Source organism: Marmota flaviventris, chromosome 1 (genome assembly GCF_047511675.1).
Source record: "Marmota flaviventris isolate mMarFla1 chromosome 1, mMarFla1.hap1, whole genome shotgun sequence".
Classification (NCBI taxonomy): Eukaryota; Metazoa; Chordata; class Mammalia; order Rodentia; family Sciuridae; genus Marmota; species Marmota flaviventris.
The window spans coordinates 53,958,829-53,982,625 of NC_092498.1; the positions used below are offsets into that span (position 1 = coordinate 53,958,829).

General features: G+C 40.3%; 1 protein-coding gene and 1 long non-coding RNA gene across 2 annotated transcripts in view; one reads left to right on the forward strand and one right to left on the reverse strand.

The window, feature by feature from the left end:
• Positions 1–527: 527 nt before the first annotated feature.
• LOC139701344 (uncharacterized) lies at positions 528–4,405 on the reverse strand. Its single transcript, XR_011706568.1, has 3 exons — positions 3,958–4,405; positions 3,515–3,566; positions 528–1,437 (listed from the first exon to the last, which is right to left on the reverse strand). It is a non-coding gene; the product is annotated as an uncharacterized lncRNA (long non-coding RNA).
• A 353-nt stretch (positions 4,406–4,758) lies between these two features.
• Snd1 (staphylococcal nuclease and tudor domain containing 1) overlaps positions 4,759–23,797 on the forward strand; it is a 410,684-nt gene continuing 391,645 nt past the window's right edge. The window contains exon 1 of the mRNA XM_027926283.2: positions 4,759–5,070. Coding sequence (XP_027782084.1) covers positions 4,993–5,070 — 78 coding nt within the window. The 5' untranslated portion in view covers positions 4,759–4,992. The remainder of the gene's footprint in view (positions 5,071–23,797) is intronic.

The following is a 23,797-nucleotide window of genomic DNA, read 5'->3' on the forward strand; positions in this document are numbered from 1 at the left end:
AGGAAAAAGAAAAGAGTTGTTAGTTCTTTAGTTTCTGAAGCTACTATGACTTGGGCCACATCCTCAGACCTTTGAACTTGCCAGCCTCATAAGAACAAGACTCATAAGAGCGATCCTCTTGCTCAGCCTCTGGAACTGCTGGGATTACTGGTATATGCCACCACGTCCAGCTTAGCATGTTCTTTCTGATACACAGGAGCAGGCTAAAGTTAAGGTATATGTGATTTCCAGGATTCAGGAAGAGGCAGAGACACAGACTATTATTGGCAAGAGTTAAATAAAATGTATGATTCAATGAACTATTCTATTTTGGCAGATGTCCAGTGATAATAGTCCACTATAATCTCCAACCTGCCCACTTAATATCTCCAATATTCTCAGGTTCAATATCCAGGAAACACAAAGAATATATAATGGATATGTGGAATGCAAGAAATGGTAAATAAAGACATCTCAGCAACCCTTGCATACAATTGAATTGACTAAATACTTTAATTCATTCAAAATAGATGTATCAAGTTCTGATTCTTTATAAGGCAGTGCCAGGTCAATAGGGAGTACAAAAACTAACATGACTTCTAAGAGCTTATCAAAAAGTTTACAGGCCAGTTCAACTGTTATAACTATGAAACAGGGAATATAGTGCACAGTGCTAGAAGGGTATCATCCCAAGTGTCTGAAGATAGAGGGGTGGGAGATGTCACTCCTGCTTGGAGGTATCTCACAAAATTTTTAGGGGAAAAGCTGTGTTGGAACTGAGGTATAAAAGGTCATTATAAATGGAGGCAACTGGGGGACAGAGGGACAGAGAGCCCTGGGTATGTTTGGGTGAGTTTTCTACTGTAGTTTGAGCTGCTAGAGCCAGTGAACAACTTAGGGAAATGCCAACCAGGGTATGTCCTTTCGTAGACCACAGGTAGGTGAACTGGAGGCAGCCTATGCTCCCTGACTTCATACTCTATAAAGGCAGGTTTTGGAAATGGGGGCCAGAAAGAGCAAGTCTTACTGCTTGGGCTTTTTTTGCTTTGGAGAGAATGAGAAGTCATAGTTGTATGTTGAAAGAGGGAATGGAGCTTAGGAATGGGACAGAGTTCTAAAGTGGTGAAATGGGACCAGAAGCAAAGAAGTGGTCCAGTGCTCAGGGCATCTTAACATCTGTTTTCGATTCCCTCTACTTTGTTAGCCTAAATGCCATCTTTGCCTACCCTGCAGTAAGAAGAGGCCTTATGATGGACAATTCTGGGGAAACTTTTGCTTTCCTGATAAAAATGGACAGATATTTCTGGTACTGGTTTCTCCTCTTCTTGCCTTCTTTTCTTCTAGTGCCTGGAGCTGAAGTAGCTATTCTGCAGCTACCATGGAAAAGCCAGGAAATTGCAGAGATGCCTGCATATGGAGATTGTTGAGCCTGTAAACAAATACTTCCAACTTCTTGACCTGTAGTGGGGAAAATGCACGTTTATCCCATAATGAATGTAGTTTGCTGTTATTTGATGAAACTTTCCTAATTTGGAGTTTGCTAGCCACTGACCTCAGGATTCTGGGGATAGAGAGAAGGAAATCCTCAAGTTCCATCCTTGCTTGATCATCTCCTTTTAAGGGACTCAGACAACATGCTACCCTATCATCAATGCGGTACCATTGGCTGGAGTATTCCTCATTTTTTTTTTCCTTAGAAATTTGTGTGGCAGACAAAGTCTACAGTGATAAAATTCAGTGGTCAAAGTGAATAGCTATAGCAGCAGCAAATCAATATATATTTATCCAAGGCCACTGACAAAGCAGAGGCATTGATTAATCACATTTGGGATAACTGAATGAACGTTGGACTTGGCACTGAATGTCAAAAGGATAGGATACAAAGTTGATCCATTAACTAAAAGTTTTTTAACCTTTGTACCAAGCATATAATTTTATAAATGCATATTACACTTTCATAAATCCTTTAGATTGAGTTACTATCAAGATAGGGCTAATTGGAGAGTACACTATCTTCCTTGGGTTGATATAATTGTTTTTATTTTGGTACTGGAGATTGAACCTAGAGGTGCTTTACCATTGAGTGACATACCATCCCTTTTTATTATTAATTTTTAAATTTTGGGAAAAGGACTTGCTAAGTTGCCCAGGCTGGCATAAAACTTGTGATCCTTTTGTCTCAGACTTCCAAGTTGTTGGAATTATGGGTATGTGCCACCATGCTTGGTTCTGAATTCTACTTTTAATATTACAAAGTAAATTATTTTCTTTCTAAAGTTTTTAAAAATTATGGCTTATGTCTTTGTGCATTTTAATCAAATTGTAACTATATGAAGCACATAGAAATAACTTAAAAACCTATGTAGGCTGGGTGTGGTGGCTCATGCCTGTGAAGGCTGAGTCAGGAGGATCAAAAGTTCAAGACCAGCCTCAGCAGTTAGGCCCTAAGCAACTTCATGAGACCCTATCTAAGAATTAAAAAAAAAAAAAAGTCTGGAGACATAGATCAGTGGTAATGTGCCTCTGGGTTTAATCCCTAGCATCCACCTTCCAAATTCAAGAATATTATGGTAATAGACATGACAGCAAGAATAAAATTTAATCACCTAGTCAATACCATAGTCACTAGGCCATATGTATTAAATTAGTTAAAAAATAACAGTAAAAATTCACTTCCTCAGTTGCATTAGGTACACTTGAGGTGTTCATTAGCCACAAGTGGTTGGTGGCTATCATATTGAACAGAGCAGATATACGTCATTTTCATCACTGTAGAAAGTTAGTTTAGATAGCACTGACCTAGATAAAACTTGGGTTGGTGAGGTTTTTCTTTCAAATAAACATAAAGGAGCAGAGGAAAGGAGGCAGGAAGTTAATATCCCAGTGTTTTCTCCTGTCTACCCAAAGGAAGCTTACTGGAGGTGAAAACTATTTCTAGCTTCTGGATTCTACTGGTGCAGGCTGAGGATAAGAGCAGGCTTAGAAGCAGGCTAACCTAAGAGAACACTGTTTATGGTAGAAAGTTCTGGATTGAAATCTTGATTTAATCCTTTAAGCTTTGATCTAGAGTTGGTTGGTTATCTTTTTAAAATGAATTAATGTCCTCTTTCAAAGAGAGATTTATATCTTCTTTATAGGGTTGTCCTAAGGATTAAATTATACAATGTAGATAAAAACATTCAGCAGGGAATCTGTTTAGTACATATGTTTAGTGCTCAATATATTTTGGCCATTATTTCTGACAGCCTGTGTTAACTGTTACACAATAGATAACCAAAACAAAGTAAAGAGGAATTAATGGGTGAGTGGGGAAAAAGGATAGCAATTAGGATCAAACAAGAAGGTGTATAGGTTTAGTATCAGTCACGAAGTTATACTGTTTAGCTGACCCGGAGAGGAAGGCTAAAATGGTGCAAAGGTTATGTTCACTGAAGATAAGGTCAAGGATCTAAGAAGTTAAGGTATTGGTAAGTCATGCTCACAAATACTGAAGTGATTCAGGATCATTAGGTAGAGAAGAGTGTGTACCAGGTACCTGCAATCTCATAGAACTGCCAACGTAGGAGCTGGGTCAGGTAGAGGACAACCTGAATCAGATGGGAGAAGGGTGTAATCAGATGGAACGAGTCTCCACGAATATTTATTTATTTTTGAAGAGGGTAGAGAATTTATGAGATGAAAGGGAAGAGCTGAGAAGATGCTGCCTACAAAACCTAACCTTGAAATACGTGAAATGTGGGAGAATAAGCAACCTTTTCTTGAAAAAGCTACAGGGGAAGTGGTGCCTTCAATGTACAGGAAGGCTTTACAGTTAAATGACGTACTACACGTAAGGTTCTTGGCTCCACATAGTTGGCACATGAAGAAATTAGTTCTCACTAAACATTCACTTAATGTCTTAATGTCTCCTGTCCCTCTCCCTGTTTCTTTACTCAAAACGCTGAGGCTAGGAGAAGGGACAGCGTTGGAGGCGCTCACCACACTCAGGATTTGTCTCCTCCGGATCAGGGAGTGCGCTTACCGAGGTTTTTCCTAACCTCAGTAGAAGCTGCAGGGAAGAGACCCGAAGGTCATTCTCTCCTGCGTACAGAACAGTCATCCCTTTAGGAGACATTCACTTCTTCTTTCGACAAACATTAGTAGAGCAGCTACCAAGGGCTAGACCCCAGCGACAAGAATAGACACACTCCCAATAGCCGGGAGGGCGCGCAGCCGTGTTCCGGGTCAAAACCAACATCTGCAGGATCTTTCACAATGCTCCGACTTCCAAGTTCTCTCCATACTGTTAGTTGAGGTGAAATGTAGGAAGTCGGTGTAAAGCTGGTACCAGGATTACTTCCAGGCTTGGCCGCGGTGGAGCCGATACTCTGGGCTCCTAGTCGCATTCTTCAGTTTGGACGCGCCTACCTGATTCGCCCGCGTACACCTGGGCTTCGCCGGGGCAGAAAGGGCAGGGCTCCAGGGCGGGACCATCTGTGGGCGGAGCCAGCCGGAGGGCGAGGTTGACTCCGCCCCCGGGACTCCCATGGCCCCTTGCGCCTCACGGCCAGATGCTGACGTGTCCTTTCCTTCCCACTACACCTCCCGACACTACCTACTTGGGCTGCCCCGGAAGTCCCGCCCCATATTTAGGCCGTCACCGCAAATCAGCTCTTTCAGCGCTTCCTGGAGCTCTCCACCAGTTTTAGGACCAAGAGGTGGGGCTCCGTAAGCAGGGTGCCTATTGGCTCTAGGTCCGGCGGGCTTAGGATTCTAATTGGCCAGAGGGCGGTGGCGCTCTGGCACGCTTGCGCGGCGAGTAGAACGTGTGGCGGCGGCGGAGATCGCGTCTCCTCTTTTGCTCCTAGTCCCGCTGCTGCTCCAGTGAGCGCCCAGCGCATCGGTCTAGTTTATCGCTCGCAGCTGGTTGCTCGCCTGCCTCTCTTTTCAGCGACCTCTCACCAAAGCCGACACCCACACTGACATCTCCAGTCCGGCCGGCCGCTCCACTCGCTTACCTTGCCAGCTCCACACATGGCCTCCTCCGCACAGAGCGGCGGCTCCTCCGGGGGACCCGCGGTCCCCACCGTGCAGCGGGGCATCGTCAAGATGGTGAGAGCGGGGCCCCGGACCTGGACCCCGGACCTGGACCCCTCTGCCGCCTTCGATCGGGAGTCAGACATTGACTCCTTTTCTCCCTCCTGCCAGCCTGCATGGTCTCCAGATTCCCTTTCCTCTGTCCCCTTTTTCACTTTCCGCCCATCCTCCGAATCCGTCACTAGACAGAACCCAACATGAGCTCCGCTTGGTCTTTGCTTTCTGGATACCCCCGCATCAGGGGTCACAGCGATTTTAGTGGTCGCAGCTTTCGGATCTCCTGGCTGTCTACCAGGACAGATCGATTATTGATTTATTAACGGAGATAGTTCGTTGATATTTGTCATCCCATTCCCCTCTTTAGGTCCATTTTGACATATGCTGAGCAGTTTGCAGTTTTTCAAGTTCCTGATATCCTCTCTTTCCTGGAACCCTAGGAGTACTTGGCCATCATGAAGCTTTTCCGTTTCCACCGACACTCAGTTACATACTCCAACTTTTCTCACTCTGTGATCCTCTTTTCCCCTCCATATCTTGTGTCTGGTCTGTAGGCCTGGGAGTTCCTGATCATTGTGTCCTTTGACTCTTAACTTTTATGCAGCTGGAATCTTAATGATCATTATCTCCCCATCCCTTAAGTATAAGAGACAAGTTTAAAGAGGGCAAGTGATTTGCCTAAGTGCACATGGCAAGGGTTGGAGCCAGGAAAAACATCCAGGTGTTCTGATTTCTAGTACAGGCTTTTAACACTAAGTTCTGCCTGCTTTTATATGCCTTTGCTTTCTATATTCTTGAATTTTGACTTAACCTTGCATGATGATGAACTAGGTTCATCTCTAGTTCCATGATAATTTTGTATTGTAGTTCTGCTTTATCAGTGGCCCCCCTCAGTTGTCCTCTTCTTAGCTCTCCCAAATTTTGGAACCTGACATTTCTTGGGGTATCAGGTTGTGTGGTTGCAATGACGGTAAACCTTTAGATTTCATTTTAGACTGCAATTCTTGACTTTTCCATCAGGAATGGCAAAGCTCCTTTATGACAATTTCTCCCAGGTTTCCACAGTTTTTGCTGTTGTAGTGTTCTACAGCTTGTGTGTGTATGTGTATGTGTGTGTGTGTGTAAATTTGATTTAAAGATTCTCCCCTCCCCTTAATTTTCATGTATTAATTTCTTAGGTATCTGTTGCCAGCTGAGATTCAGGGAATATTCAATATTACCTTTTCTCTTTATGTATAATAGTCAGAATTTATCAGAAATTGAATGAGAAGAGCATTTCTAAGGTCTACATGTTCTCTTTGAAATTTTGACCTGACCCATGAAAGGATTATCTTAAAGTGTTTCCTATTTCATTAACTTTTTCATTTATACTGTTTTTCTCTTTATTATAGGAACAAAGCATCTTTTCACTGTCTGGTGTTGGAATTGTCAGCCTAGAGTGGATTTTTGAGTTTTCTCCTAGTTAATGCCCAAATTTTTCTTAAAGGTCCCCTCTTTTGTGTGATGGGAGTAGAATGAGGCTGAAAATATTTTTGCTTCCACCAGTGCTGGAGGCTTCCAGGGCATCTGGATTCTATGAGGTGACCATACCTGTTTACAAATTACTCCTGCGGGTACTAATATCATCAATCAATTGTCATGTGTTATGCTAGATGTTTTGCACATATTATCTCATTTAAAATACCTAACAAATCCATAGGGTTGTTCGTTACATTTTATAGATGTTTAATCTGGGGTTTAGGAAAAAAAGTCTATCCAAGGACATGCACTTTCTTATTGGTATTAAAAGGCAGAGCTCAGACTTGAACCTGAATCCAGGCCAGTCTGCCAGAGCACAAGCTCTAAAACATCTTGCTGTGAGGCCTCTTGACTCCAGTACTCCAGGGTACTACTTTATAACATGAAGGGTGGGGTCAGTGATGCATGACCGCAAATTGCAGGAAAGTGAAGCTGACTGTAATTGAGTTGAAGAAAGATTAGATGTTATTCTTTGTTTTGTCCGGGAGCTGCTATTATGGTAAGTGACTTCATTTGGTGCTTATGGTCTTTATATGCATAGGAGTGTTGTGCAGAGTCTGGAATGTGGCATTTTAAAATTCAGTGATTTTTTTTTTTTTTTTTTTTGTACCAGGGATTGAACCCAGGGGTGCTTAACCACTGAACCACATCCCCAGCTCTTTTTATTTTTTATTTTGAGACAGGGTTTTGCCAAGTTGCTTAGGGTCTTGCTAAGTTACTGAGGCTGGCTTCCTCCTGCCTCAGCCTCCTGGAGCCGCTGGGATTACAGTCGTGCACCACCGTGCCCGTCAAAAATTCAGTGTTTTGAGCAGTTTGTGCCATTTGTAGATTTCACTGCACACTTTGACCACACTGCTGCGGTGGGTGGTGAGTAATAGGCAATGATTAGGAGAGGGAGCTACAGGCAGATTTGTGCGAAACTTAGAAGCCTTGTCTGGAATGAAAAATTGACCACTGGCAAATTGCTCTGTGTGAAGCTCTTCTGTTAAGCAAAGTTGTATTTTCCAGGAGAGTAATTGTTTCCAGTGGTACTAGGAACTGCTTTGTAAGAACTCTGCAAAGGAAGATGGATTTCAGTGATAGGAAAGTGAGAAGAAAATAGTTGAATGAATAGGAAAACAGGAGACCCTGCTTTTGGGAGAGGGCGGAATTTGGAACAGTTATTAACGAGATGTGTGCGCTCTTGGATTCCTGTGAACTCAAACTGAGCTGAGGGTGTGAAATGGTCTAGGATTGAGGTTTGCTGCAGTGAAGATGAATAGTCCTTCCTCATTTTTGGTAAAAGAAAGTGTTGTAGGGCTGTGGAAGGTGCAAATTTCTTCTGGTCTCTGCCTTGTCATCCAGAAATCCTGGCTATTTTTTAAGGTTGAAGAATTAACTTGGGAACCAAGTTGAAAAAAATCTTTCACTGGTTGTTTTTAAAAATGATGGTGACAGTCGCGACTGTGTCTGCTGTAGGGAGTGGGGGTGAAGGGACTGAGTTGGTTTTAGAATGTGTTTAAAGAGGAAGTGAGTGGTAAGTCTGCACAAGCATTTTGGAGATGTCTTGTTACTGAGAAAGTCAGTGAGGATAATGGAAAGGCTGAAGATGGATTTATGTTTTCTGAGTTGGGATGAAACTAGCAAGTGTGTGGGTGAAAATATAACTTGGATAAGTAAATGTCTTTGTCAAGTCAGATCTTATTTTCTCAAAACCCTGAAAGATTCCAATTCTGGGTTTATTTGAATAATTTGATAGACATTCTTTAGCTGCAACAGAATATTGTCAGTAGATGTTAAATAGATGACATTGGGAGTAGATTTTGGGAATACTTGGTGTAAAATTCAGTCACCCACTTAGCTACTTTGAAATGGCTGTTTTGTCTGGTTTTGTGACCTGGTTTATTTTATTTTATTATTTTTTTGATGGTGGTGCTGGGGATTGAACCCGGGGCCTTCTGCATGCAAGGCAAGCACTCTACCAATGGAGCTATATCCCCAGCCCTGGTTTACTTTTCTTTGTCTTTCTACTTTTAACTTTCCCTTCTAATTGTCATGTTTGCATGTTTCTTCAAGTAGGAGCACATGGCTGACTTTTGAAACAGTAGAATGAATTGGTGACAGTTCTTGGGTCTTCTGTGCTTATTAGAAGCAGCCATGGAAATGGTGTATTTTATTGTGCTTAGGGTGTGGAAGGTCAAAAAGGAGGACAAGGCCAAATTTCAGTTCCTATTTTACCTCACACTTAACCCCTCCCCATTAATTGCCTCAGAAGGGGAAAAGAATCCCTCTGCCAGTTCATGGTGTTATGCTAAGAACAGTGATTCCCACTGGGTAACTAAGGCAAAGGGACACTTAAAGGAGGAGGTGGTCATAATTTTCTCCTTCCTTCCATAGACTTGGGCTGCCAATTTGTTGTAAAGCAAAATGTAGACTTCATGCTGAGTAGTTTAGTGGAAATTTCTTCAGTGTACAGCCTGCAAGAAATGCTTCCTATAATTTAGTTTTTTATAACTAAGTGTTTCTTAGGTTTCTGAACTAAGAAGTATGTGTTGAGTGGGAACAGAGTAATCTGTTGATCTGCTCTTTTCTCTGAGCACTTAGCATATGCGGGGGGCGGGAAGCAAAAAAACTTTTCCTATTACTCTTATTCTACCACTCAAAGATAAGGTAGCTGAATAACACAATATTTTAGAAGGGCCATTTGCAAAGAAGTATAATAGGATGAAAGGCTTTTCCCTATAGACTTAAAACTGCCCATTTCCTAACATGTAAGTGTGGTTGCTTTCAATCAGGATTGTAAGTAAAGGAACACTTAGTTATTACTGTATTATAAAGGTTTTCTGTCTTTTTTTTGTGTGTGTGGAAAGGAAGCATCCATCTGGCTCTAGTTATGCTAAAAGTAGTGGTGCTGTGTAGTAACTAGTGAAATAGAAGATAAACAATCACATTTCCTTTCTTTGCTGAACAAATATTTATTGATCATCTGCTGCCTGTCAAAATCTCCCTGGGTATTGGAGATAGTAGAAAAGTACCTCAGATTTGTTTCCTTGTGCCTCATAGAGGGGTCTGACAATAAATATGTGAATGAGAAAAAAGATTGGCAATGCATGTAAGAGTAATTTTACATTGGGGACTGGGACACGGTGGTCACAAGTGAGGGAGAGGGTCGATCCTTTAGATAGTGTGTTTAGGAAAGAAGTCTCTCAGAAGATGGCATTTGCACTGAGACCTGATGGACATCAAAGAGCACACCAGCCAAAAGGGAAGTATGCTTCTGGCAGAGGAAACAGCAAGTACCAAGCCCCTGGGGTTTCCATTGATGATTGTTCTTTAGTATTTTTGTAGTAGCTTTTTAATTTCTTCAGGTTCAGTACCCCACAAATGGTACAGGTTTAACTGACTTATTATGTAACACACAGGTTTAAGTATGATAAAAGGATAAAAGGCAGCGGACGTGGTCATTGTTCTGGTATCCCAGTGAGATCCATAGCTGATGTTCAGTCCATTGAGTAAATGTAAAGAATGGGAGATAGGTAAGAAAGAAACAAAATAAAACTTGTTCTTAGTCATATTTGTTTCTTTTTTTAAAAAATATTTATTTTTTAGTTATAGGTGGACATAATATCTTTACTTTTATGTGGTGCTGAGAATCAAACCCAGTGTCTCAAGCATGGTAGGCGAGTGCTGTACTTCTGAGCCACAACTTCAGTCCATGTTTGTTTCTTACTGGGCCAAAACATGATTTTCTGACTTCTTGTTAGTCCTGTGTATTCCCAAGTCATTATCTTCCAATGAAGGGGACATGGATGAAAAAGTAAATGCCAGGAGCAGGCCCGGTAAGAGTTAATAGTGTCTGGACCTTGTCTGTGTTTGTATTTCTATTAGCATTTTGTTAGTACATGGTATTTAATGCTGCTTTGTTACTTTTTGCTAGTACTTTTTAGCCTAGCAAACTTTGAGATGTCAGCGTCATTGAAAAGCAAAGTAGCATGCTCCAGAGCTCAAATCAGTGGTCAGGAGGGAATTGGCTCATGTGCAACATGGCTCATTAGCCTGGGGGATGTCTTTTGAGGCCAGTGACCCCTGCTGGTAATTAGTGGGCAGATGATTTAGTAAAGACTATGCCAGTTTATTTGGAGAGTAAGTTGGGCAGCAAGTGAGAATTTTAGTTTTCAGTTGTAAGTTCAAAGGAGATAATTGATCAGGTTTTTGAATTCAGGTAAGGAGTACAGTTGTACTGTACAGTTTATTGTATACTCATTTCTCAGCGTGGCTAGCTATCTGGCTGACAGATGTGATTCTAGTGGGTTGTGCTAGAGCGTATGGGGTCTAGTCTTTGAATGTATTTCATTCTTCAAGAAGAGCATAGTTAAATATCATAGGAAATTCTGTGCCTTGCCAGGAGAAGGGAACAAAATAAAGGGACTTCACTTTTCACTGTGCTTATGGAGTGTTTTCTTTTATTGCTAGTGATGGATACACACCCAGTTTTTGCAGCTTCCTCTCTTGGGAGACTGACATATGCTTTTTGTTTTTACAGCAGAAACTGATGCGGAATCACAGGTTGTGAGCATTTGATGCAGATGGAGTGTCGTGGGATTTCACTTACTTTCAGTGAGACTCAGTATGATAAATTAATGTTATGTTTTTTCTCACTTATCTCTAATGTTTAAGAAAAATGAACAGTTAGTTTCAGTTGGCATTTTTTTTTAAAGTTAGGAAGTTAAGCAACTTACAGGAAAATATAAAAAATTTCCACGTCATTTTCAGAATCCATTTGTGAGATATCTGAGGTTTGTGATATAAATATAACTGTGATTAGTACTTTTTTCCATTTATATATGCTTATGATGGATGGCTATCTTCTCTCTGTGCCTCAACAAATTTTGAATGCTTTAAAGTTTTTTTAGTTTTTAATTTTTTTGTGTGTGTGTGTCTAGGAAGTGCTTGGCATGATCCTATAATACCAACCTTACGAATAATAGGAAGGATTAAAGAGGTTTCTGGAACTTGTGCTTAAAGTTAATAAATCTGCTTTATTAACATTGTCCCTGGGAAGTAGCATGTCATAGAGGAGAGAGCATTGGCCTAGGAGTCAGGGGACACAAGCTGTGACCTGGGTACTGTTGTTCTCCATCTGGGTAATGGGTTGGATAAGGTATTTCACTTTGAACAACTTTTCTCTAAAACGAGGTGACTCTACTCATTGTCTCTAAGCATCTTTCAGTCCCATAAGGCTGTGATTATATAAAAAAAAAAAAACAAAAACCTGTATTACATTTCTTTTAGGCATGCTGAAACAAATCTCAGAAATCTCATACCTTATGGTAGGCTTGACTCTGAATTGCTGCTTATCTTGCGTAAAGCATGCTCTATGCTTTCCTCTCCGTTCCCATTGTCTTTTTTTTTTTTTTTTTTCTGAGAAAGTGGATTAGTTGAAATATGGTTTTCTTGTGTAGAAGGCCAAGGACTAGAATATGAATTAGACTAAAGGACTGTTTGGAGGGGTGGGGGTAAATAGAAGTAAGGGAGATTCTGGCTTTTCAGTAATCAAAATAAACTTACGTGAGTGATTGCTTATGACCCAGAGGAACATGGTGCCTAGGGGATTTTATCCATTCAGTCTCACCTCCATTTCAGAACACCTTGACATTCCTGGCACATTAGGCCTTGACTTGAGAAGGTGAGGTTGAGGAGGGAACTTAACAGGGTGTCTAGCTTATGGGTAGCGTTTTCTGTTGCCCAGCTCTCAATTGAAGCACTCCAAGCACTGTTCTTGCTTGGAGGACAGATTTTTTCATTTTTCCAGATATTTTGATTTCCATTTTATGTGCAAGTATCATCTTAATTTTTTTTTTTTTTTTTCCCAGTGCTAAGTGTAGGCAAGCATTCTAGCACTGAGCTTCATCCTTAGCCCATCTTATTCAGTTCTTGGTATTTTCACATGGTTTCTTTCCTTTTGAGCTTATTTTTCATAGTAAGCCATCTTAAATCCTTTCTGGAAGTATATATGGAGCCAGTGAAAGAATCCCAGTGATTTCCTAAATAGGATTGTATTGGGACCACCTGGAAGATCTTTCAGAAACATTGTTTTAGAATCTCTGGAGTGTCATGGGAATCTGTATTTTTAGAAAAGCCACTTCTAGGCGATTGTAAGAGTCAGTTGGAATTGATGTGGAGCTGGCATTTGAGACCTGTTGATCTTATTTAGCTCCTTTACTATATGTAGTTGAAGGGGTACAACACTAATGATAAATGAAATGTGTTTGGGCTAGTGCACGAGAATTTTCTGAGGGGAGAATTCTGTGGTTTCCCTCTCCTTTTTTGGCTTTTGTCTTGATGGTTCCCAGGACATTTTGCATTGCTTTTAATCTGTAGCTTGATGTTGGGCTCAAGTCCTCAGGGTCCATTTACAGTGAATGTGAGATCCTATTCCTGGGTCATAACTGACAGCTGAGAAGTTGTTGTTTTATGTGCCTGATTTAGGCCATATGCTTGTTTTTTAACACTCATCTGCCACTTTTCCTTGTATTTGCATAGATTCCCAAGATCTTCCTATAATTTGGCACCAATAACCTGGCACAATATTGCCATGGAAGTCTTTAGTGTCATTTGCAAATATGAAGATTCTAAGCTCCTTACTTTCTGTTCTTTGAATCCTAGAGTCTGATACTTGGGCCTTTTGCCTCAATTGTATATTTAGATCCTGTTTCTTATTTATAAGCCTCATTCTTAATAATAGTAGTAAAACCCAGAATATTCTGCTTGGTGGTCTTAGGCTTTACTTTTTATTCCACAAGCTTATCTAACATGGGTATAACATTTTCTTACAAGATTTATGAAGTTCTTCTCATTAGGGTTCATGTTTGCAGTTTTCCTTGGTAGCCTTTCCTCATTTTGTTCAACAGTTTTCCATTTCATCCTGGAATTCCTTCAAAATGTTCTGGTGGACACCATTCAGTATTAATAATTTAATAATTAAGTTATTTTTATATTTAAATTTTGTACTTGCTTTTAAAACAGTATAGAAGTATTTTGAAGTTAAATACAAAATTTTTTCTCCCTTTGCCCTCTTTACTTCTCAGTTGTTTTTATTTATTTCTATTTTGCAGTACTGGGGATTGAACCCAGGGGTGCTTACGACCAAGCAACATTCCCAGCCCTTTTTATTTTTTATTTTGAGACAGCCTTACCAAGTTGCCAAGTCATTTTTCTATCTTTCATTTTCATTCCCCTAAGAAAATGTTGATAGTATGTTTACTTCCAAAATCTTTCATGCAGACACTCATTCTCTTTTTTAAGAAATTGAAATGGGACCATATTCTCTTTCTGGCAGTCTTTTTTTAATGGCTGAGTGGTGTTCCATAGCTTGGATGTATTAAAATTAACTGTTGCTATTGATGTGTGTTGATTTTAGCTTTGTACTATTCTAGGCACTGCTTCACGGAACTTTATTTTATACACTTCTGTTCTCTCTTGTGCTAGCATTTCTCTTAAGATAGGTCCCTAAAGATATAGCCTTGGGTACCTTTTTTTAAAATACTCACTGTTTTGGGTAGTGCTTGGGTTATACTTTATCTGTTTATGTCTTACAGGTGTCATCATAAGTTTATCTTAACATTGCATTACCAATTAATTTATTTTTTTGTGTGGTAGTTTTATATTCCAAATTCTTAAAAGTCACATTGTCTCTTCTAGGCAGTGCAAAGGTGAGCATGTGGGACCCAGTAACTACTAACTACTTCTTAGTTGCTTGAAGATCCCCCAAGTGTTTTATCTTAGTGCCTATGTGGAAAAAAAGCCCCAACCTCCATTCTCATACTGAGGATTGCACTTACAGCTATTATGCAAGCATTCTATCATTGTGCTACATCCCACCAAAATTTTATTTTGAAACAGGGTCTTGCAAGTTGTGCAGGCTGTCCTTAAATTTGATTCTCCTGTCTCAGCCTCCAGATAACTGGGATAATATGTATGCACCATTGTACCCAGCTTCAAGTGGGCCCTTTGGAGCTGTTATGGTTTGTATATGAGGTACCTCCCACAAAGATCCAATGAATGCAGAGATGCTCAGAGGGGAAATGACTGGATTGTGAGATCCTAGTTTGAATGGATTGTAGTGGTAACTGTAGGCAGGTGAGGCATGGCTGGAGGAAGTAATCACTGGGGCATGCCTTGGAAGGGGTTGTTCTTCCCTGCTGCCTTTTTACCCACCTCTGCTTCCTTACCCCCACCATGAGCTGAGCAGCTTTCCTCCACTGGGCCCTTCCTCTATGATATGCCACTTTACCTTAGACCCAGATCAGTAGAGTTAGCAGTCTATGGACCAAGACCTCTGCAACTGAGCCCCAATTAAACTTTCACTCCTCTAAGTTGTTATTGTTGGGTATTTTGGTTACCGTGATGCAAATATCTGACCAAAATGGGTCTTGCCCTTATTTCACTGGGTTCTAGAGAGCTCAGTGACAAGGAAAATTTGTGACTACCTAAATGACAGATGACAAGTAGAGGTGAGAGGCAAAATCCCAATAGGGATTTGACTTTTTCCTACTGTCAGGCATGTATTTCTTCCTCTTTTTTTCCCACTTGAATAAGACAATAGAGGTGTGTGACATGGTGATGTAAGAAATATTTGGTCTTCCTAGTACTGAGCCCCTAAAACCCTTGTAATTTCTAAAGTGTTGAGAGTGACAAAGGTAAAAGTTGGCTGGGATGTATCTCAGTTGTAAAGCGCTTGCAGAGTCCTGGATTCAAGTCCCATTACTGATTTCCAAAAAAAAGATAAAAAAGTATCTTTTGATAGTCATAACTAGCCACTTGCTACCACACCTGAGTTTATGTTAATGACTGACTTTGTGAACAGCAAGGATGAAGGTCTGGTTGTCAGAAGGTTGAGTGTTTCAGCCCCACCCTCTCAGCCTAGTGGGAGGGGAGAAGGCTGAAAAGAGGCTCTAGAATTCGAGCTCTATTGCCAGTGATTGAATCAACTATGTCTCTGTAGGGGATGACCCCACCTTCCCACCCACTTAAGTGATGTTTAGGGATTTGGAGGGTTTCAGGAGGTGTAGGGAGAGTGTTCCAGGGAGGACATGGAAGCCTGCACCCCTTCCCCCACATTTTACTTTATGTGTTTTTTCCATTTGGTGATTCCTGAGTCGTATCTTTTTTTAAAAACTCAGTAACTTACTGAGTAAACTATTTTCCATAATTTTGCGATTTGTTTTAGCAAATAACCCAATGTGAGAAGAGAGTGGTGAGAACCCTAGTTTATAGTGGGTCAGTCAGAAGATAGGCCTGTAATCAAGTGGTCATCTGAACTGGAGCCAGACTTAACTGCCAGGTGGGGTTGGATACAAACTCCAAGTAGATGGTGTCAGAATTGAATTGTAGAACGCCTAGGGGGTGTTTATAGAGAACTGGAGAATTGCTTGTTGTGGGAAATCCCTATGCATTTGGTGTCACAAGTGTTGGGGTGTGAGTGAAGAAGAAAAACAATTAGCTTTCTCTTTAGGGTGGTAGGTGATAGAGAGCATGGTGCCATGGGAATACTGTCATTTTTAGGCAGGGAATCTGTTCTACAGAATTTAGGATTGGGAAGTGTTCATCCAGGTTTTAGTATTATTGGTTTCTGTAAAGTTTCCCAGGCGTCAGATGTGTGTATACACCTGTTGTGGTTCTAGAATATCAGACTATTTTTATTAAATATTTAAAAATATTTTTGATAATTGACTATTTTTTAAATTTAATTTTAAAAGGTACTTTAGCTAGGTGTGGTGGCACATCCCTGTAATCCAAGCGACTTGGGAGACTGACGCAAGGAGGATTGGGAGTTCAAAGCCAGCCTTAGCAAAAGCGAGGCCCTAAGCAATTCAGTAAAACCCTGTCTCTAAATAAAATACAAAATAGGACGGGGGATGTGGCTCAGTGGCTGGGTTTAATCCCTGGTACACCTTCTCAAAATTAAAAAAAAAGGAAATATAAATTTTGTGTCTTGCGGCAGAAATAAACTTACATTCTAGCTGTGGTTTAAACCATTAGCTTCACTAATGACTAGCTGTGTAACCTCGGGTGAGTAATTTTACCAGCTTCACCTGTAAAATGGAACTAATAGGGCTCTTCTCATAGAGTTGTTGCAAATTTGATGGGAGAATGCACATACGGTACCTAGTACTGTGTCTGGCACTTTATGTTTGGTAACTATTAGATGGATGTCAGTCATCCAGTGTTTTCATACAGTCCCCAAGATCGATGGGGAAGAAAATGGAACTGGTTTGGGCAAAATAAGAGAGAGAACAGATTGGGGTTAGTAACAACAGTTAGATAGGGAAGAAAGAGCTCCCAGTGACCAATCTAAGTCTCCTGGCATGGCCTTAGAGGAGGTCTCATGGCCAAAAGGGAGAGGGGCAAGTAGTCCAGGCTTGGGGCTTCAGACTCAGTGTTCGATTCTGGGTAAAGCTTTGGGCTGATAATTAGAGACAAATAGTTTTGTACTGGAAAGGAACTTTTTAGAGAGTGGTTGGGTTGGGCTGGGCACACAGGTAATCCCAGCTGCTCCAGAGGCTGAGGCAGGATGATTGCTAGTTCAAAGCCAGCCTCAGCAAAAGCAAGGTGCTAAGCAACTCAGTGAGACTCTCTCTCTAAAATAAAATAGAAAATAGGGCTGAGGATGTGATTCAATGGTTAAGTGTCCCTGAGTTCAATCCCTAGTACCAAAAAAAAAAAAAAAAGATTGGGTGGGTTGAAAAAACCAGATGTGATATTTTTAGATCAGTTTCTTTAAAAATAACTTTCCTAGGAAGATGGTACAAGTGACAGATGTCTTGACACAGACAGAGGAATAAAATGGATAAGAAAAAAGGCAGGTAAACTGATGAAGTACTGGCAGGAATACTGGACAAGCAACCTGGACTCGGTGTACAAAGTTAAGGCGACTTGCCTAGAGACTGAGGGCAGCTGGAAGTGTGTAATAGAGAAAGAAAAAAGAAATGAGCTTCAGAGTTTTTGTTTCCAGTCTCTGGAATACACTAATGCGATCTTAGTGAACTTTTCAACCTTATGAATTGTGTTCCAGAAGAGGGGACATTCATTGTCTTATACTGCTTAATACCAGGAACATTTTTATTTTTGGCAACAACCCAAAACCAAATTATTGTGCCAAGTGAAATTTATCTGCTTACCCATTAGGAGACTGTCCCAGGTCTTAATGAGAAAAGTAGTGCATTATATTCCTTCCTGTGTGTATTGTAAGGTAGGAAGGAGGCTAGTACCTGGGTCCTGGAATCCCGCTGAGATCTATTATTCTGTGTGCAGTAATTACCTGTGTTATTGCTCTTGGCAGGTGAGCCTTTTCACAGCCCAGAGGCCAGGAGGCTGCCTCTATTACTTAAAAGCTGAGTTATCTTATTAAACTCCTCTCTGGTGAGAGCTTTAGAATCTCCTGAGACCTCCTGTGGGCTCTCTGCAGGGCACTGGCCCTGCTCATAAGGCTGCCCTGCCCTTGTATTAGTCATCATCATCCTGGCTCTGGAGGAATAACTTTCCATTGTCTCCCAGGCAGTGAAGGACTGCTAGCCTGGACTGCTTGGTTTCCACTTGATTCTTAGGCAGTCCCTTATCAGTGTTCTTAATGAAAGTACTCTCTTAAGAAACTGAAAGGCAATGCAAACAGATAATAGACTCAGGTTATCTGAGAAAGTAAAGTGGTCGATGGCATAACACTAAACATAGTAATGATGTCCCAGGAGTTGGAGCCATCCATAAACTTTTGTTTAAAATTTCTAAGCTTTATATGTTCAAGAACTTAATTAACTTTTATACATTTGAGGAAATCTCCAAAAAAACAGGGAATCACAGAGCTGTTTTTTAGTAACAGCATAGAGTAAATAGAATATTGTGGACATTCTAATAAAAATGGGTGCACAAGCCCCATGCGGTGGTGCACATTTGTAATCCCAGTGGTTTGGGAGGCTGAGGCAGGAGGGTCGTGAGTTCAAAGCCAGCCTCAGCAAAAGCAAGGTGCTAAGCAACTCAGTGAGATCTTGTCTCTGAATAAAATACAAAAAAGGGCTGGGGATGTGGCTCAGTGGTTGAGTGCTCCTGGGTTCAATCCCTGGTACCACCGCCACCCCCCCCCCCCCCAAAAAAAAAAAAAATAGATGCACAGTCTTTTTTTCTTTTCTTTTTTTATTTTTATGTGGTGCTGAGGATTGAGCCTAGTGCCTCACACATGTGAGGCAACTGTTCTACCACTGAGCTACAACCCCAGCCTGAAGGCACAGACTTTTATGGGCAGTACTTGCACTGCAGATGATCATAAGCAGGTTCCAAATGGTGGTCACATAGCCTTCTGTTTAATTTCTTGAGGAAGTGTGCACTTTTTAACGTCTCAAGAAAATATGCAGATGTACGCCTTATGTTGGAGAATGGCCTGGGCTTAGAGAGCCCCATCCCAGTGGGGAAGGAATGAGCAGTTCTCTTTCTAATTACCAGCTGCGTTAGATGACTAGGGACTTCAGCTTTTATTCCTTTATTATAGTCTCTCTAGGATTTTAAGTGTAAGAAGAATCTTGAGATGGTATGTTAATGCAGCAATAAAAGACTCTGAAATGTTTATGGTCGATTTGTGATTTGTACTTTATTTTGACATCTAAAATTGACTATCAGCATTTCAAATAGGAAGTTTCCAAACACGCTTGGAAAGAAATTGGAAAAATTAATGCTTTTCATGGGTAACTTAGAAGTTGACTTACTAACTCAGGTTCTATTATTGATCCTGCTTATAAACCAAAGTAAATATTAGACGTTCTTTATAGATGATTCACTATGAATAATATTGAGTATTATGCTCAGTATTTAGTGCCTCTATTGCTGTACAAGTATTTTGAGAAAAAAATGCACATGACTTTATAGAAACAAACCTGAGGAACGGTAAATGCAATCATTTTTCATTTCTTTTGATAATTAAGATCTCTGTGGGTTGTTTTTTTTTTTTTTTTTTTTTTTGGTACTGGAGATTGAACCCAGGGAAGTTTAACCATTGAGCCACATCCCCACATTTTTATATAATTTTTAAAGACAGGATCTTGCTGAGTTGTTTAGGGTCTCGCTAAGTTACTGAGGCTGGCTTTGAACTCCTCTTGTCTCAGCCTCCTCTCCCTGAGATTACAGGTGTGCACCACTGTACCTGGCACATCTGGTATGTTTTCATTTAGCTGTATCTGGTATAACGGTCCCCTGTTTCCTTTTTAATCATTTGATTATGATTTGATGTTTTATACAGTGCATTTTGCCCAGGATGCAATGATGACAATGCTGTGAGGAGGAGAAAGAAGACATGGCAGCAGCTAGTAGGCCATAGCTGGTCTCTCCCTGTTACTGTGGAGAGGCATGATGGATTTTGAGCCTATCAGACTGTTCTGGTGAAATAGTGGCCTAAGCTTATTTGCACATTTTCTGCTGAGCACCTTCCTCCACATCACATTGTATTCTTAGCCCATCAACTTCCATTTCTCTGAACTGCATGTCCAGAGGTAGAAGGAAGCAATATTACCACCTCATTGCTATCAGTTTCAGTATTTAGATATGTTTTTGTGACCATGGTTTTTTGATATAGGCTTGGGAAGTAAATCTACTGAGAGATCTTCTTTATTAATCAAGAATGAATATAAGAATCATGGGGAATATAATCCGAGAAAAGAGAATAGCATTTGCTCAATCACCAAGTATCCTTTGGGAGATATGAGAAGGGACTGAGGAAAGTAGGAAGACAATTGAATATTGAACAGTTAATTAGGAGATTCTCCAAATTGGCCAGGGATATAGATTTGAGTGGTTTCTGTTGAGAATAAAGTAGGCTTGTCAGCTCACAGGAAATAACCGATTGAGTGGTTAGAAATGAGTTAGGCAAGACAATTTTTGGAGGAGGTAACAAGGGAAATTCGACATCTCATAATAAGAGAACCGATGAGGGAAGAGGCTATAGAGAATGTTGCCAGAAATAACATGAACTTCCTAGGGGAGAATGAAGTGATGCTAAAGAAAGTTGGAGTTGTACTAGGCAGAGAGAGAAGGTTGGGCAAGGTAACCTGGAAATGAAGGATCCAAATGAGGAGCAGTTGCCAAAGACATTCTTGGCCTCCCCTTCATGCTGTGGGAGCAGAGGGCCTTGGAGAACAGTTGGGCTATCTGTTATCATTTGGCAGAGAAATAAGAAAAGCAGCTGTGAATGTAGCCCATGTTCTTAGGGACTTGGCTCATGGTTAGTTTGCACAAAGTCCTCTAAGCTGTGAACTGCCTAAGAACAAGGTCCATATCTTAATTGATTTTGTCCTCTTGCTCCAGAATCTAACACTGTAATTGAGACACAGAGGACCATTCACTTATTTTTTTTTAATATTTATTTTTTAGTTGTAGTTGGACATAATACCTTCATTTTATTCATTTATTTTTATGTGGTGCTGAGGATCGAACCCAGGGCTTCGCACATGCTAGGTGAGCGCTCTACCTCTGAGCCATAACCCCAGCCCACCATTCACTTATTAAAAAAGAAAATACTTGGTTTCTAGTCCTGTTCTGGGCCTGCCATGGTGAATAAGAGAGATATAGTCCTTTACCCTTATAGAGCTTCCAGCCAAGAGAAGCCTGATGCAAAACAGGCTTATACCATGATTTCATATTGTGATGGATTCTGTGGGGGAGAAGTGTAGAGTACCAGAGAATATATACAGCAGGGCAAGTTCACCTGGTCTGTGGATTTGGAAAGACTCTTTACCAAAACAAAGTTTAAACTGAATTTTCTGGAGAACATAGGTTTCTGAGCCGGGTAGTTGGATAGTAGAGGCAGGGAATTAGTGGAGCATACTTCTCAAACTTTATGTGCATGCAAGTCACCTGGGGAACTTTTTAAAATGCAGGTTCTAAGTTACTTGGTCTGGATGGAGTGTGAAGTCTGCATTTCTAACAAACTATCAGGTGATTGCTGGTCTGTAATTTACTTCAGAGGCTTTCTGTTATGCCTTTCAAATTTTGTTTCTGTTGAAAGATGATGGGGTTCAACTGATGTCTGTGGCCATGGTGACTGCAATGATATAAATGAACTGTTCCATGCTTTGAAATTGTACTTGCTTAGCAGTAGAGGTGCTTCCTGATCCCTCCACATGAAAATATTTCTATACTGTCCTTGTACTTTGATCTGGACAGCCTATGGTGTGGAAAATGCCAAAGGCTCAAAGATGGGCAGAGAGGAAATCTTAGGAGAAAAGAAAAGAAAAACCCAGTTATTGTGTAATCGAGAGAATTTCTCTTGGTATTTCTCAAAACATCTTTTTCTTTTGTTTCTAAATTAGAGCAGAGGACTCTGGCATTGTTCTTGATAATCTGATTCCTTCCTGATTGTAAAGAAAGTGACTCTCAGGGGTTAAAAGATTGCAGCCAAGATTGCAGATCTTCACTTAAACCCAGACATTGAATGTTGTTCTTATCTCTTACAAAAACTTCTCAATAATTGTAATTCTAAACTTGCTCACTTTCTCAAAAACTGGAGACATTAAGGGTGTTCTTTTTTTTTTTTTTTGTACTGGGGATTGAACTCAGGGGTTCTTTACTACTGTGCTATATTCCCAATCCCTTTTTACTTTAAGATAGGAGTTACTTAGGGACTTGCTAAGTTGCTGAGGTTAGCCTAGAATTTGCAATCCTCTTGCTTCAACCTCCTGAGCTGCTGGGATTACAGTCATGCACTGGCTAAGGGTTTCTGATATTTAAATATAAAACCTAATTATTTCCCCCCCACTTTCTTTTCTTTTATGGTACTGGGGGTTGAACCTAGGGTGCTTTACCACCAAGCTACATCCTAGCCTTTTTTAGTTTTCATGATGACCTCCAACATGTGATCCTCCTGCCTCAACCTCACAGGTAGCTGGGATTATAGGCATGTACCACCATACCTGGCTATAAAACCTAATTCTACCACATTTCTATAATTTATATGTGATTAAAAAAATACCCTCCAGATAACTGGCATAGGAAGGAATTGGCATCTCCCTTAAAACCTAAAAGTATTTTTGGAGGTGTTAGTCTTGAATAGTGCATTGGAGAAGGTTTGAATTCTGTGAAAGTTTCTGACATTTCATTTGGAAGAAAATGAAGTAATGAAAGGATTACAGTGAAATATGTGGGTCATGCAACAGAGCTGTGGTATGCATTCTATGTCTTAGAAGTTGTGTATGTGTGGAGAAGGAGGGAAAGGGTAGGGAAATGGACAGTTACAGAATCACCAATGAGATCTAGTTCTAGTGATGTGTTTTATCATTGAGGCTCTAAAATAGCCTATAGTATGTTTAACACCTAAAAAGTTGTTTTTAAAAAAATATTTTTTAGATTTTGAAATGTTTTCAAATATTAATAACAGTTGGGAGAATGGTACGGATAAGTCCTTTGCCCCAGTTGGTTTATCATCCTCTCTGTGTTTGTTACATACAGTCATTATTCACAATATTTAATGTTCTATTAAGTTGCAAACACTGAATTAGTGAATATTGAACCATTGCTGCCAGGGGCAATACAGGATTAGGATCCTTTGGACGTCTGGTGACATTTTCACCAATCAATTAATACATAACCTTGTTCTCTGAGTGCTTCTATTTAAAGCCATCTTATTTAATGTATAATGTTGACATCTTCACATTGAACTTTCAGTCAATAGCACTATAATTTGTGCCTAAATGAAGCTTTTACGTATCTAACGCATACATTTTTTTCTTGTAAGGTATATCATAACAGCTTTTTTTGCACTTAGTAATATTAGACAGCATGTCAGGATTACACTTGAGGGCCATTTTCTTTCTTTTATTTTTTATTTTTTTGAGGGCCATTTTAAACAATGAAAATAACAAAAAGCTCCAAGATGCAAAAAAACATGTAACTAAATAGACCATGAAAGGAACACTTGCTTATTGTGTTAGAGCTGAAACAAGAAAGGAGAGCATTGCTTTGTTGTCTGCTGGGACAGGACACTTGACAACTCATATATTTGCTACTCTGCATGTGCATGCCTTTGAATGACAGTAAATGTGCTGAGACTGTTGATATGGAAGTTACAAATAAATTATATTGAGTAGGCAAATTTGCAAATATAATCTCTTTACTGTAATTTTTCCAGACTTATTTGAGAGTAATATTCAGATATGATAACCCATTACCTTTTAATATTTCTAAGTTTTTGTTGTTGTTGTTGTTCTGGGGGTTG